The sequence below is a fragment of the Drosophila subobscura genome, chromosome U, assembly GCF_008121235.1.
Source record: "Drosophila subobscura isolate 14011-0131.10 chromosome U, UCBerk_Dsub_1.0, whole genome shotgun sequence".
In the NCBI taxonomy this organism is placed as follows: Eukaryota; Metazoa; Arthropoda; class Insecta; order Diptera; family Drosophilidae; genus Drosophila; species Drosophila subobscura.
This window is the reverse complement of record NC_048534.1, coordinates 10561588-10578192: the sequence shown is the minus strand read 5'-3', so window position 1 is coordinate 10578192 and position 16605 is coordinate 10561588. Positions and strand designations below refer to the sequence as shown.

General features: G+C 41.1%; 1 protein-coding gene across 1 annotated transcript in view; it reads right to left on the bottom strand.

Annotated features, from left to right (window-relative positions):
* Nucleotides 1-16605, bottom strand: part of LOC117900545 (nesprin-1) — a 104547-nt gene that overhangs the window by 54006 nt on the left and 33936 nt on the right. The window contains 8 exon segments of the mRNA XM_034810945.1: nucleotides 5296-5447; nucleotides 7320-7625; nucleotides 10532-13314; nucleotides 13374-13611; nucleotides 13756-13950; nucleotides 14757-15091; nucleotides 15094-15898; nucleotides 15966-16280. Of these exon segments, the coding sequence (XP_034666836.1) occupies nucleotides 5296-5447; nucleotides 7320-7625; nucleotides 10532-13314; nucleotides 13374-13611; nucleotides 13756-13950; nucleotides 14757-15091; nucleotides 15094-15898; nucleotides 15966-16280 (5129 nt within the window).

The window sequence follows — 16605 nt, the reverse complement described above, 5'->3', positions numbered from 1 at the left end:
ACACTGTAGAAGTGAGTGAAAGTGAAAGGCGTGCGAGTGTGCCTGAGATTTGTTTTTTTTTTGCATTGGGAAAACCGCATATTGAAAACATAAGTGATTTCTGAATCAATTATGGTAGCTGCTGTTGCTGCGAGGAATGTGTAATCAGAGGCAGAAACAACAGACGATAAGCGGCATTCGATTCGTTCGGCAGGGTTTAGGTTATTTCTGTCACCAACGACTACGTCATCGTTTAAAGTAGAAACGCGTGCGAATAATATGCTCTCCCCCTCTGTGTCTCTCTCTCTCTCAGTGTTTCTCTCTCTCGCTCTCTAAACAAAACACCTGACGACCCTGGACAGGTACCGGGTCTGTTAGAGGTCTCTGATTCGCGAATACGAGTACGAAAGACCCCGTTAAAAAAAGATTGTTTTCTGTCGCTGTTTTGCATATGACCACAGGAGAAGCTCCCTCTCTCTCTCTCTGTTGAAAACGATGACTTAATCGGGCCTAGACTTAGAAACGTTTCTGGCTTGGGCTTAAATTTTCGGTTGTGTTATTTTTTTATCACCTCTTGCTTTTGACGACGTTAACTAGAAGTGCGTTAAGTTGTTTTTCTATTTGTGCTGAGCAATTAGTTGGACTCCCGTCGTTTGTTTTGGCTGCTGAGGCGCTTTTGTCTTTTGGCCTTTGGCTTCGTTTGTGTCTTTCTTTTGGCGACTACTGTCACACCTCCTTTGGCCCGGAGGCAGACGTGTGCCCAACTAGAGTCACTCCTCCTTCTAGCTCTTTTCTTAATTTCCACTAACAAAGCACGAGTGAAAAGAAAGCAGCAGCTGCTAAATACAAAACTCTTTCTCTTTTTCTGAACGCCTGGTAATCCACAAAGCGGCGTTGTTCAGAAACTGCATCCGAAAGAATTTACCATGAAATGGAAAAGAAAAATGGTTATTTTCGTGAGCACTTGGCTCGAAAGGAATTCAATTTTGTTGTATTTTAATACATCTCTCTTTTGGTGGGCCGCCTGCTAATATTTTGCTGCTTCTCTGGTTTTACTACTTTTAAATTTAATTTGATTTAAATATATGCGTATTCGTTCGATTGTGCTCTTTTGATAGTTTCCAGCCATCCAGTTAAATGGAAACACACGTCCGCTTGCAACTAACTCTAAATAAAAACTGATTTCAAATATTCTTGCGGCCCCACGAAAATTGCCAAAAAGTTGTCGGGTCGAGGCTGTCGCTCAAGCGATCGTTAACAGCGCGCGGCGCACGAGAGCGAGCGAACGCCAGACGGAAATACAAAAAAAAAAGAACGAAACAAATTTCACCACACTTACGCATACGCAAAAGATATGAGAGAGGAGGAGAGAATGGTTGGTTAGCACTAAACAAATACATATTATATGCTAAATGCGCTTGGCATTGAAATGTACTCATTAATAAGTTTTGCTGCTGCTTTTGCTGCTGATTAAATAAAATATCCCTTAATAGCTCCCCCAGAAACTGCATAAAATGTTGTTGCATATTTTGATAAAGCTTTAATGGCATTTTGCCGGTTCTAAAAGATAAGAAAAGCCGGCTATAAAATAACACCAGAGATAAAGAGAGAGAGAGAGAGAGCGCGCACAGAAGGAGAGATATCAAAATCTTCCACGCACAGGCAGAGAGAGAGGGAGCGAAACGCTTTGGAATTAAAACGGAACAGCACTGCTTTACATACTGTTAAGCCTCTGTTAGCCTGCTAACAGTCCACTGTAGTGCGAGGGGAATGCCGTCTGAAATAAATTTATAATTACCCGATTACCTCATTTGGGCAGAGTTTGTATTATTATTATTTTGTTGTTGGGTTAGGTTTCTCTTTTTTTTCCTATGCCAAAATGACAAATTGTTAATGCAAATGCACAGCAAATCTCAAAATAAGTTCGATTTTGGGGCTTATGGAATGTTTTAATTCACCTGATAAGGTTTCGCATATACATACATATGTACATTGTATGTATGATTCAGCAATAGTTTTGTTTTAATTTTATTGAAATTGTATAATTTGTTGCACACTTGAATTTTTTCACGCTTTTGCTTCATCTCTTTGCTTATTGCTCATCGATGAAGTCAGCAGCAAAAGTTAAGCAATAACAAAAATTGGAAGGGATAGATATTTAAATACACTTCCTTAACGATCGTTTCGATATGCTAAAGTTGCATTAAAGATCAAATTGGTTAAAGTAAAATAAAAGTGAAAGTAAAATATATTCCAAATATTCTAGACACATGTCTAGATTGAAGATGAATAATTTGAGGTCATAGAGAAATTTATATAAGGTCATTTTAAGATATGTAAACTTTTCTCTGTCTTCGTCGCAAACTTATCTTTAAAATGCATAAAATATTTTGCTGTTAGTGTATGCTAAAATTTCACTCCTCTCTTTTGACGTTCGAAAAGTAATATTTACTTCGTCTTTTATGATTTTTGTGTGGCTGCTGTTGTTTACATTTTTTTATTCAATTTGTTTTTTATTTATTTTCTAGCACATTTCCTCTTCTTTGTATTTTAAAATTTTCTCTCTCTGTCTCTCTCCCTGTTTGTATCTGGTGGAAATTATTCGAAAAATTCGCTAATGAAGTTAATTCCCATATCTTTCTCCCCAATCTCCAATGCAAAATATTTATAAATAAATTATTATACTGCCAACCAAAAAATGCAAAAAAAAAAAAAAAAAGGATTACGCAATATTTAATGTCTTTTCCGTTGATTAGATTCTCGCATGTGCCCGACGAAAAAATGTATTTAAATCTCAAGTGTGTAAGTGCATTGAAATGTTCAAATGCGTCGCAGTTTAAGGATACATAATATATACGTAGATATACATATTGTATCTCCTCCGTCCGACTATATAATTATCGATGACAACCGGCATGCCTTGGTGTAGGCATATTAGATCATTCTTTTCGGCACTGATGATGGCATAGTTCTCATTTGGGTTCAGTTTTGGATATGAAAACAATTAAAGAAAGACATTTTCTTCATACTTTCTGGAGGGCAATCTATCAGCGGGAAACTATTATCCATCCAAGATGAATATTTGAAGTTGAATATGGTCTTAATATTATGCTAGAAACAAAAGTTCTATTCATACATTGGGATATGTTTTTTCATAGATATCAAGGAACATTTTCATTGGATTTCCTCCGAATCATCCAAATATCATCAATATGACAATTACCTTGTCACCAGACCGCAAACAGCAGTCAAAACATTTGTCTACTGTCCCACTGTTTAAGCCACAGCAAAACGTACGCATATTGAGGAAAATCTATAGCAACAGCTGCTGCTCTCGTTTTTCAGGCAGCAGCTCTGCTGTCAAAAGAAAAAAATACTACCACATTGTTGTATAAAAATAAAACGGAAAGAACCAACATAAATATAACAACAAAAACATTTTCGGCTAAGAGAAAATTGTGTCAGTGGCTGCTGCATTAAAAGTCAAGAAAAAGGCCAAAGGCATAGGTCTCCCTCGTCAACGGGAACAAGCAAGGGGGTATACGTGATCTGAGAGACGTATGTATACATGTTGTGCATGTTTCTGGCAACATGTTGCATTGGCTATCTGTGTATCTTAGCACGTGATGGTCACAGCACGAAAACACACAGAACAACTGTCAAATTAGCAATGAAAATCCCAACAATTTAGCAAAGAAATTAGATATAGAAATAGGAATTGGCACAGTACTAATTTTGTTCAAGCGCCAGGGCATTTAAACAACAACAGAACATAACAAAAGAAGAAGAAATTTTATACACTTATTTATAAACGTACGAGTACGAGCATTTCCGCAAAAAGTAAAAGAATTTTTGTCTTCTGATTGTGGAGTCCCCAGTCCATTCTCTTATCATTCAAGCGGGAAGCGTCAAATAAAATATACTCATGCTTGTAGTATAGTATTATATACATATGTGTATAAATATATATTTATGTATATATATCTGTATATAGGGACAGGTCTTTCATATCGCCTTTGATAAGACCGAAGATCTTTGGCACAGTTTCTAGTTAAGAACGGGATAGCCCCTGTCAATTGAAATACAATACAAAAAAACGTTTTCTCTTTGTTCTTTATATTCCCAGAATTACGCTAAGCACTCGTAAACGTGAAGTTCTTTCTTCTTGCTGAGGGCTCTGAGGGTATGGTAAGATGAGAAGCAGAGCCATATATAAACTCTGGCTTACGTAATGCTCAAATGAGGGACCCCCTCCTCTCTCTCTTCTCGTCTTGTCGAAAGGCACTTGCGAAGCGTAACAGTTGGTTAGGTCTGACGTCAGTTAGCGTCTGGTGAGCAACAACAATAGAAACAAATTTAGAGGGCTTGACGAACCCACAAACTGCGAGTGTAGATACTTAAAGAAAACTAGTTTTAATCCAAACGGTAGAGATCCCAGTAAGTACTTTCTTGTTAAAGTTATAATTAAAAAAACATAGTCAAACGCAACTGTAAAGATTTTTGACTAAAGAAGAGAAGGCTTTAAGATATTTTAAGATTTTTAAACAGTTCTTTTAGCACTCTGGCAATCAGTATTAAAGCTTTATCTCCATAAACAACAGAAATTCACAGTTGGAATAAATTATGTAGATATGTAAAAATTTCCGAAACGTCTTATATCTTTTAACAAAAAGTTAGATAAAATATTATATTATATTCTTATGTCAATGAAATCAAAGATTTAGCCCTAAAGACTGATTGATTATCATTTTTAATTTATTCTGGCTGTAATAATGGCGACATTTTCAAGATTTTTGATTATAAATCCGTGTGTAGATATGTACACTAGAAATATATCTTGTGTGACAGATCTGTAGATTATAAAAGGGAATGAAAATCCTACTAGTATAAGCCCAATTACTCCTCGAGTTTATATCGTTCTGTCCATTTCCAACTCTTGGTTGGAGTTCCTAATTCATCTAATCTTTAAATCTGCCGAGCTACATTGATATATTGAGTATTAATTCGTATCAAAAACCCGTTTAAGGGTACCTTTGATTGCATATATAAATGATCAACCAAATAACCTGTTGAATTCTCTTTGAATTCCACATTCATTTTCATTAGGCAACAAGTTTTTTTTTGGGTACCCTAATGTATACAGCAAGCCAATTCAATTTCCGGGCTTAAACGTTTTTGTTCAGAGAGAAAACAAAAGTTTGATATTGTTTTTTTTGTTAGGGAGATACTCGATATCATGTCACGCATAGTTGAACACACTATGTACATGAAATGGGTGCTAAGAATATAAATAGGAGTAGTTTTGTATGTACTTACTTGGCCTGCTGTTGAACTAACTTATCCACTTTGGCCTGTATGGCCTCCGCCGAGGGTTTGTGTACTTCCCCAAGGAATGTGAGGATGGATTTTGAGAGAGTCTCGATTTCTTTATGTGATGATTTAAGTTGATTTGATTCTTCAAGTAATTCCTATATGAAAGCGAAGAATATTTATTAATTAAAATGTGCAAATAGTTGAGGAATTTCAATTAATATTAATTAAGCTTAATTAAGACATCAAGTCAACGAAAATTGTAATGAAGTAAAAGCTCTCTTTTTGGTATTTTTTGCTGTTCAACCAAAAACCTGAACACACGTCTCATTTTGAAGCAGAATTCTCTTGTGTTTTACTTCACTCTCAATTTCATTTTCAATTCCAGTTTTTTATTTTTTTGAGAAGGTCAACTTTGAAAAATTAATGAGAAAAACATATTGGTTGACTTGACTCCAAAGTTTTTTTGGTTAAGAAAAAACAGAAGAGCTTATGATACAACAACAGAAGAATAAAACAAATAAATCACATTTATAGTCAAAACCTTTACTTATTTTTCGTCATTGTTTTTCGTTGTTGTGCTGAGGATAGTTTTGGTGTATTTTTGTGGCTTGTTGTATCGCCCAGGTATAGGTACCCTATATGGCGCTTGTATGACAACATCGTTAGATCGAAAAGGAGGTTGCGGGGGACCGTATCTCTATTATGGCTGCAAATTGCTTCAATTGAAATGTGATTTGAAAAGACTACGCTATGTACATACACAATGCTCGATATACATACATATGTATGTACATATGTACATATGTATGTATGTATGTACATTTGTTGATATGAATGAATGTGCGCTGCCTATCTTTTGTACTGCTGTCTGCTATTAATAGTATGTAGTACTATTTTGTAAAAATATCGTAGCATGTAATATATGTTGATAAAAATAATAAAATAATCATAAATAATTTTAAAATCCATCAGTTATACCAATAAATAATAAATATTGTTGTACAACTAACTAGCACCTTTGGACTATTGAAATTACACGTAAATTAGCATTAAAAATTCATAAACAGTCGCATGGGAAGCTTCTCGCTATCAAGCGTTATATAAGTCACTATTATAAGATGATTCCATAGAAGAATGAAAAGCAAAGTCAAAGGAAACTGAAAGTTTTAGTATTTCTATTTTGTTTTGTTTAACTTTTTCTCGTTTTCGCTTAATTACAGCAAAATCATTAATAGATTTTTTGGACATAAATAGATGTGCCCGAAATCAGCTGCTTTATAGCTTTCGTTTCGTGAAGCTCAACTCAAGCTGAGAGAGAGCGACACCGGCTATGTGGTGTATTTCACAAAAAGAGAGAGAGAGCTACAACTAAGAGAGCGGAAGCTCTTTCGGTCCAGTGTCCACAACAACGTGACCATGAACTTGATGTCGGCATGGTTTTGATACATATACAAAACATGTTACATACATACATACAAATTCATTTATGTATTTATATCTATCAACATATAATATGTAAACTTGGATGTGTATTTTTTGTTATGTCTTTATATTGGTAAAAATATTTGACAGAGCACCAAGCCCAAGGGGGAGGCGGTGCTTATTTGAATGAATCGCATCAGACTTACAAATATGTTTGGAATGGAATGGAATTTACTTGTGACCTTAAACAACAGTAACGAAATTAATTAAACATACCGAAGTTTAAATACCCTAAGCAGACATCAAGTAGGAGCATATATTTTTTTGCGTTTTTTGTAAATATTTCCCACTATGTTACAGAAGTTATTGTTGTTTTTATGCAAGGGGAATCGGTTAGAGTTATTTAATATTAATATTAATATAAAATTAATATAATATTTATCTTTAAGCGCGAATTTTAAAGGTTCATTGTACGTATAGACGTTAAACCATTCACTGTCTCTTGGAATGGTCTCCCTATTCATTGTTTTTATGCATATGCAAAACTTTTCCCTTCCTTAAGGCTGATAAAAATAGTTAAATTACAAAAATAAAAATAAACTCACCTGAATGGCATTCTTTGTTTCTTCCAAATGACGTCGGGATCTTACAGTTGGATCGACATTGCGGAACTTATCCTCTAGTCGACCTAATGCCTTCTCCCAGCCGTGCAAGCTGTTCTCGAAGCTATCCCAATGCTCGGCCAACTGTTGCAGATTATCGCGACGCTGTTCGAGACTGCGTACCAGTTCCTGCCACAAGCGATTCAGGTCACCGTTATCCTTCTCAATCAATTGACGATTGCGTGCGTCCGCCTGGCGTATGAGGGCCTGCGATTGTTGGTTCACCAAAGAAAGGTCGCTGCTTTGACTCTGCGAAAAATACGAGTAGATGGTAGGTCCACACACACGCGTCGGTTAATATCCAGAGTGTTACGAGTATGGGTATGGTATTTTATGGTATATGGGGGAGGACGGGTGTGACGTAACCACGAATTTTCAGTATGTTTATGCAAATATATTTACAATAATTGTATTATTTTGTATTCTTTTGAAAGATTTCTCTTGTATGCTGTGTAAATATATATTTAAACCCTGACATATGTCTGCTATTCTCTAGGGGGGTGTTACAGGAGCACACAGCCTGCTTCCAACCGTAGCACTTTTTCCAGAGATACTTTTACACATACGCGTAGACACTAACACGAACGCGCACACACACACACCTCAAATATAGCTTCCTCTTGGTTTTCTTCTTTGTTTTTTCTTAGTTCTTTTATAATAGATTCGATTCGAATGGCTGTAGGATGACGTTAGCCTTTGAATACGATATTGATGTCTATCTGCTTTTTGTTTGTTTGTGTTATTATTGCTTCCTTCAATTTGCGCGTTTCAAGCACATGGCATTTTTTTGTATCAGAACGAAACGAGTAATTCCAAATATAACAAATAACGCAATCTTTTCTCTTTCTAGACGTGTCGTCTTCGTCGTCTCTCTTTCTATTCGTGGTATATACTCGTTTGTATATATTTTTGTATATGCATCTGAGTAAATCGCGAATACAAAACAACCGCACAGATAAACGTTCCAAATTGAAGTGAAACGAACGAAACAGAACTCAAAAAACCCCAACCACAAGCACGAATTAGAACGGGAGAGCGCGGGACGCCGCCAAGAGAGGGCTTTCCCAACAAAAGAGCACGGCTAAAGAGCGCAAAAAAAGCCGGTCACAGCGCTCGAAACACGTTTTTGCGGCACCACATTGGCAGAATATCAAAAGCTTACAAATATACATATACTCATATACTTTTGGGTGGGCGTGGGCGTTAAGGAACTAATATCTTTACGCTACTCAAAAAACCTCAAACCTTCAATATAAATGGCTCTACAAGCTTCAAGAGCTTCTCCGAACCGGCATGGCGTGCATGCCCAACAAAGTAACACAAACAACAACAGCATAACAGCTGTAAGCGAAGAGAGAAGAGCAAAGAGAGCGCTCTTAAAGCTCGCTCAGCTAACAGAAAAAATGAAATGAAACGTAAAAAAAAACCTAACATGTGTTTTTGTTGCTTTGTTACAGTGTCGGAAACAGCTCTTGGCAACCCCAGGGATGGAATAGTGACGACATTTTAGGAATAGAGGAAAACTCCAGTTGCAAATTGTTCCATCTTAACCAGTTTAACTACAGAAGATTCCACCTCAAATAGTTTTAGTTGCATACGATTTTGTTTTTATATAGTTTTAGTACCATAAATTCATCTCTTATTTACATAAGAGTTAAAAGTTTTCAATTAATTTCCATGGGAAAATGGATATTATATTTTTATCATTACCACAAAAAGTAGACATGAATAAATCATTGCTTTAAAGTTTAAGGCACTATATTATGACCATATACTGAGAGAGAAGGGACATGGGCATGACCATCCCTGGCTAAAAACTGGTTGCTTTATAAGTGCTTCTGCCATCCAACGTGCTCTGATGATGTCATGGAGCTCAATACGTTCCGCACTAAGAGCAATAGCAACAACTACAGCTGTTTTTTTTTTTCGTTTCGAAACTGAGCATGAACATCGGACGAAGCTTGTTGTGCCTTGAATAATCAAACCAAAAGTTTGACAGACCGAACGGGCCGACGACGATAAGCTCTCAATATATGTACGAATACACTCGAATGTAGCGACGACGGACGAGTAGGTTAAAAGTTTAATGAGTTCTCAAGGTAACAGCAGGCGCTTACGAAAGTAAACAAATGGACTCGTTCAATAAAACACTATCATCATCTGACACCTCTAGACTGCGGGAAAGAGAGAGAGGGCGAGACACACAAAAAGAGACTAAAGAAGAGAAAAAGCAAACGAGAGATAATAGGTAAATGCAATTGAAAGTGATTTGAAGAGAGCTTTTTGCCGGCCGGCAAATAAAGTCGCAATGAGAATGCAATCGATTTGGTTGCGGGTAAAAGTCAATTTCATGCACATTTATTCTCTCCACTCGCACACGCTCTTTCTCTCTTAAGGCGTTGCATTTGCACAAGCACGAGTGCGGCAGTATGTGCGTGCATGCCTGTGTTTCTGGCAAATCCTTGGGCAATGTGTCATTTTATGGTTTTGTGTTTTTTGGAAAACTGGTCTTACGGCTATGGATGTAGGTATACACTTATTTATATGCACCAAAATGTGCAAGCTGCCAGCTGAATATGCATGGGTATGTATGAACATGTGTAGATGTATACATAAGAGTATGTACATACATTTGCACGAGACATTTTTAAATTTGAGTCTTCTTAAAACTTGCATTCAACAAAACCCAAGATCATGTTCCATTATGTTATCAAATATTGAGACCAAGAAATATGCTCATCATGTGATCATCCCAATCGTATGATAGTTATACAACATAAACATCCGATTATAAGCAATTTGTTTTTGCAATTTATGTACATAAGAGTACAAATCACGTACCAGCCACAATTTAAAATTTGTTTTCATGGAAATACCTTAAAAACTTGATCAGTAAGAGACTCTTCATAGCCGATCTTTCAGAAGAAACCGCCCTTTGGAAGTGCTATTCTGACTCATATTCCTTTAGAACTTGTAAAATTTGCTTGTAATATACTGCCAGAGACAGGCGTTCGCCTTGGTTCTTGACGTCTTGACTCCGATATTCTAGAAAATGCTATGAAAGGCGATCCATTCACACAAAGTATTTAGGTAAGGTAATTCCCGTCCGATATATGAAATGATATAATGATTCCCTCAAACTATAATCAACTCACCTGAACATTTCCAATGGCATGCGACAGCTTCTGTATGTTAAAGTGCACTCCGGCCAGATTCTGTACGGGTTCATCGCTGAATTTGGTGCGCTCAATGGTGGCCTTGACGCGATCAATAGATTGCTGATATTCGCGCCAGCGTTCGGCCTCCTGCTCCAGTTCGCTCTGCTGGGTCTTGGCATTGGCCAGGGTGTTGGTTAGTTTGTTCTGGAACTGAGCCAATTCGGAGGACAGCTCCGACTGTTCGTAGTTGTTGAGAGACGACCAGATCTTGTCGGCGGCCTCTTGAATCTGCTTGTGCACCAAATTGCGGATGGGTGCCTCGTTGCCAAAGAAGATCTTGTGCTCGTCCAGGTCATGGACCAAATGCTCATAGTCGATGCCATGCTGGCTGTTCTGCAGCCGCAGCTCAGCCTCGTGAACCCAGTCGTTGAACTTGGCCACCAGTTGCATGTACTCCAGGCGGGAGTCGCGGTTGTTCTTCAGATACTTCTCGCGCTCCTCCAGCTCGTGCGGCAGGGAGGCTACCAGGGAACGACCCTCCGAAAGCATTTCCAGCAGAGAGCTGGGCATTCCGATTTCCGTCTTGACGCCATCGTTGATTTTGTTGAATTTGTTCAGATGGGCATCAATGTCCTGACTGAGGCTCTGGTGCTTTTGCAGCTCGCGCTCCACCGACTCGGGATCGCGATCGAGCAGAGGACGGCTCTTGGCCGCGCCCTCATGGCTGTGCAGCCAGTCGAGTATCTCGCTGAGCTCAGCGCCCATTTTCTTGTGGGACTCCAGCTGAAGCTGATGCTTCTGTCGCTGCGATTCCACTGCCTTGCGGAGATTCTGCAGTTGGTTTTTCAGTGATTGCAGCTGCTCGGTGATGCTGTTCTTGTCCGCAGCATTGCCCTCAGAGGCGATCTTCTGGCCCTTGTCATTGGCCGAGGCCAGGACACCCTCGCACTCTTGAATCTTGACTATCACATCATCATACTTGTTGATCTTGTCCTCGAGGCTGTCGGGGGAGTTCTCAATGTCAATGATCACATCGGTGTACTTCATGATAAAGGCAATGATCTCATTGATCAAAGCAATAAACTGTTCGCGCAGCAGCAGCAGCTGCCGGAGATGGGCCAATTGATCTTCAATCAGTTTGATCATATCATCCTGTTGGGCCAAAATGCTCTGCAATTCAGGCAGATCATCGATCTGCATGTCGCCCATCTTGCTCTTGCTGTCCTTGAGTTCCTTGAGTATACCCTCATAGGCACCCAACAGATCCTGGACATCCTCAATCCTGGAGCCAATCGGACGGTTCAGCTCACGCATACGCTGCTGAATGGTGCCCAAGAACTGGCTGCAATCGGCCAACCGACTCTTGGCATCCTTGTACTTCTTGATGTGGTCGCCCAAGGCATTAACCCTATCGTCGATGGTGTTCTTGACACGTCCATAGCGATCCTTCATGTTCTTAATGTCATCATTGAGCTTCAGCTTATCCGCATTGCTGAGCGTAGGCACAATACTCTTGCCCTGCTCGGACACATCGTTGCAGAGGCCGCCCATGTTCTCGGCATTCTGCAGCAGCTTCTTGTAGTGCGCCAGCTGCTCTTCGAGGACAGGCAGACTGGTGGTTCTTAGCTCACCCTCAGTGGCCGTTTCCATTTCGTTCAGCCAGTCGCCCATTTTCTTCATTGAGTCCTCGAAGGCCTTGCGCCCCTGGAGCAGATCATCCAAAGATTTGCCTCTCTTGTTGCCCTCATCCTTCAGCGTCTGATAGTCGGCGGCTATTTCGTCGAGGATCTGCTGCAGGGCAGCCTTGTCCGCATCATCGCAATCCTTCATGATGTTTGCCGCTTGACGTTGCACATCGCTGAGAACGCTGTCGTTGAACTGTTTGGCATCATCGTCGTACTTTTTGTTCTCCTGCAGTTTCTTCTCAATCTCTGCAGAGGTCAGTGGATGATAGACGGGCAGCTTGCGCACCTCCGATATCTTTGTCTTGAGCCATTGACGCGCCTTGTCCAGATCGTTCTCCAAAGCCTTTCGTGCCTTGCTGGCCTCCAGGGCGCGATCCAGTTCGGCCTTTAGCACGCCCGACAGATTACGATTCTCCGAGTTGAGATTCCGCAAAGCAGACTCCAGCTGAGAGTACTCTGCTGGCTCCAATTCCGGCTGCATGTTGGCAATGCGCTTCTCGAGAACATCGGCCAGGGATTGCTTTGCCTCGGCATCCTTCATCAGGCTCTTGATCTTCTGCTGACGCGCCTCGGCATCCTTGGGCGTGTAGCCCAGCGGAGTGGGTGCCTGCAGCTCGTCGATCTGTTGCTTCACCCAATTCTGGAGCTGATCAATCTCGCCCTTGGCTCCATCCACACCCTTGTTGGTGACATCCAGCAGCTGGGCCTTGCGATCGATTCGCTTGCCAAGATCGGCAAAGCGACGATCCAGGGATTTCATTTGCTCTTCCACCTGCTGCCCATCCAGATTGCTGATAACCTCAGCCACCTGCGCGGCCTTGCCCTTGAGCTCCTGGATCTTGGGGTGACCCTGGAGCTCGTACTCGTTTTTAATCTCATTAATGGCGGCAGTCTTCTGGGCACAATTCAGCCCAGAGCCGCGATCAAGGACATCCATGCGCTTGATGAGAGTGTCGAACCAATTTTGGACATCCTGCATGCCCTGGCGATAGCCATCGATGACATTCTGGCCCGCCTGCTTCTTGGCAATGGCATCCATGAGCTCCGACTCGAGCTTGTCAATGTTGTCATCCAAATCTGTGTCCTCATCGCCCACTAAAAATGGTAAAAGTTAATGTCTAAAATATTTATATTCCCCTTTGCCCAAGACTCACATGAACCAGTCATTTCCAGCATCAATTGGGAACGTTTATCGCCAATGGAATTCAATAGATCATTCATGGCCACCAGTTCCTGTTGTGCCGCCTCGGGACGGAGTTTGCTGGGACGCATTGACCAGTCGGATACGGAGCTCTGTTGCTTCTTAACCCAATCCTGCAGCTCGGCGCGCTGCTTCTGCTGTTGCTCCAATTCGCCAACGGATGCAGTCAAACCACCCAAATGGGATTGCACCTAAAGAAAACCGAAATAAGTCTCTTTAGCAAATAATTTGGGTTACAGATTGAACGAAACAAAAGCATTAAATATAAGCAAGAGACATGCTGCCACCGCCACCGCATCAGGATTTGTTTCCAGATCTGTGTATCCTTGGCTTACCTTGGCGACGAGTTCTTGCAACTTGCTCACATGTGCGCTATGCAGGCGAACTATGCGGCGATAGTTGCTGACACGCTCATGTGCAATCGGATCCAAACGCGCCTCATGGACATCGCTGAGCTCAACTTGGATCTCAACATCATCTTCATCATCATCAATATCGTCGGTTGAGCTCCGAGTCTTTTGCGGCGGTTGCTTTTTTTTCGCAGCAATAGCAAAGCGAGCATTTGTTTTTTTGGTAGTGCATTTATACAACAATTACGGATTGGTTTGGTTTGTGGTTTGGGTTGTGCAGCAAATCAAACAAAAGTTAGAGCAGTGTTGGGTGGGGAATGGTTAGAAGTTAAAGTGGAAAAAAATAAATTATTGGTTAGCAAATCAAATGGAAAATTAACATAAATGTGGAATTGGTCAAGAAAGTTATTGGAATGCAAGTACCACAGTTCCATTAGCAGAGGATTTGTCTTATGATGATTAAACCATAAACTAAAGCGTAAATTTTCTAACAATGGTAGAGAACGGAAGGAACGGATAGCTTCGCTTGCAAATTCTGAGGTCAAAGCCCACAGTTGCTACAAACGAAGGATGTTTTATGAGTTAACCATAAGCCAACGGACAGACTTGATTTGAATAACAATAAAACAAACCATTCGCTGCGAGCATTTAGAGATTTTACTCATTTTTTGCATGCTAATTTTCAAAACTATTTCAATTTCAGTTAAAAGTTTCAAGATTTTAAATGAATGTAGACCAAAAATCGCTTTTGATTTATCGTAAAAAGTAAAACTACATTTAATACGATTGTGGTTGGAACCGCTTAAATACAGAAATTGCACAAATTAAATAAAACTCGACTTTGACTGCACTCCCAACCGGAACTGTGGTCTAAGCAGGCAACAAATCTACGAAAATTGCATCCATAAACTAAAACTATTTTCAAGAGAAACTAACAAAAAAACTACAAAAACAAACATCAAATTAGAATGTATCCAAATTCCTACCTGATCCAGCAGATCTTCAAGCTTTGCGCGCACAATCAATTCACGCTCGGGTATGGCCTGCATGGCCGTCTCCAGCGGAGAGCTGGGACGACTTATCGAGGCAGTGGCCGCTTCACAGGCCTGCACGGCGGCTGCTAGACGTGCCTTTTCGTTGTTTAACTTGTGCTGCATTTCCTGGGCGCATCTGAGTTGATTCTGGGCCAGTTCCAGGCTGGTCGCTGGGGCATCCAGTTCGGTCTGAATGATGGGCTCGTAGGTCTCCAGATTGCGCATGATGCTGTCGAGAGTGTCCTCGTATTCTTGGAACTTTGCCAGCGATTCGAGCAGGCGGTTTTGATCTGCACTGAGGTCTGCAGCAGGGAGTTGTAGCTGTCCTGAATGTTTTTCAGCTGTGACTCAACTGTGGGACGGATGGCTGGCGTGGTGGATTCATAGCGTTTGATCTGCGCCTGGCCCTTGGCATTGAGGTCATCCAGATTGGTTTGATACTTCTGGATCTCGGACAGCAATGCCTCGTGCTGTTTGATCTGCTCCTGGGTTTGTTCGCGATTCGAGATGAACAGCGAATTGTGGGCCATCAGCTGGAAGGAGATCTGCAGCAGCCACTTCTCCACATCCTGCAAGCTCTGATGGTACGCATTGTAGTCGATCATCTCCTGCTCGAGGGCCCTAATGTGCGACGAGCAATCGTTCTTCAACTTATCGCAACGCGACTGCAAGCGATTGACGGCATCTACTTCTGTGCCCAAGTCTCGGGCCTCCGACTGCAGCTGCTCGAGATCGTTGCCCTTCTGCTTCAGCTCATTGCCCAGCGTCTTGTAGCGCTCCAGCAGCGTCTTCATTTCGCTCAGCTCTCCCTTAGTCTCCGGCGCCGCCTTCAGCGTCTTCTCTGTCTCGCTTAGCCACTTGTCGATTCGGTCCTTGTTGGCCGCAAAGTCGCTCCAACGGTTCTGGGCTTGCTTCAGGTCGCTCAACTTCTGCTTGACATCCAGACCCAAAGCATCCCAGTCCTCGCGCACTTTGGTCATCAGTTCGCGCAGTTTTTCCTGCTTGTCCTCGGGCGTGATGTTGGAGGCCTTTGAGTAGGCATCCTGCACCAAGGCCAACAAATGCTGACCCTCGGGCAGACGGGAGGCCAGCGACTGTTGGGAGAAAGGAGAGTGGTTTTTCGTTTGAAGATTATTATTATTAATAATTTTTTTTACTCACATTAACTGTGTCCAATTTCTGTGCAATAATGGAGGCATCACCATCGGTGCCGCAATCGTTGAGCACTTGCTGCGCCTTCTCTATCCAACCATCCATTTCCTTCTTGTAGTTGAGGAACTCCGTGTGATCCGACAGATTCTTCTCGATCTTGGCCACCAGCCCCTGGGCAGAAGTCAAGAGTTTTGTGTAATTGGCCTGCGTTTCGATGGTTTGATCGCGTATCCGTGTGCAGGCACTCTGCTCCATCAAGAGCTCACAATTGTCATTCAAATCCTCGACATTGTCCTTCTCGGCCAGCACTTCCTCGAGCAATTTCTGTGGGCAAAATCAAAGTTTCGGTTATTCCAATCGAATACAAAGCGAAAAGCACATAAAGCGTATATTAGGCATTTGACAATTAGTCTGTGTAAATGATTAAGAGGCTGCAAGAGTGAGACAAAGTGATTAGCTGAAAGATTAGCAATACTTGATTAGTGGTTTAGTCTATGGATTAATTTCGATTGATACAACATTTTTGGTGGCTCTACTTTTGGGTGCACGCGGAAATACATTTAGTTTTTAGTACTATTAGAGGAGCGAGAGCGTGCGACAGTTGCGTCTCTTTGAGACTTTGCTTTTCACAGACGTGAGTAGACGTGAC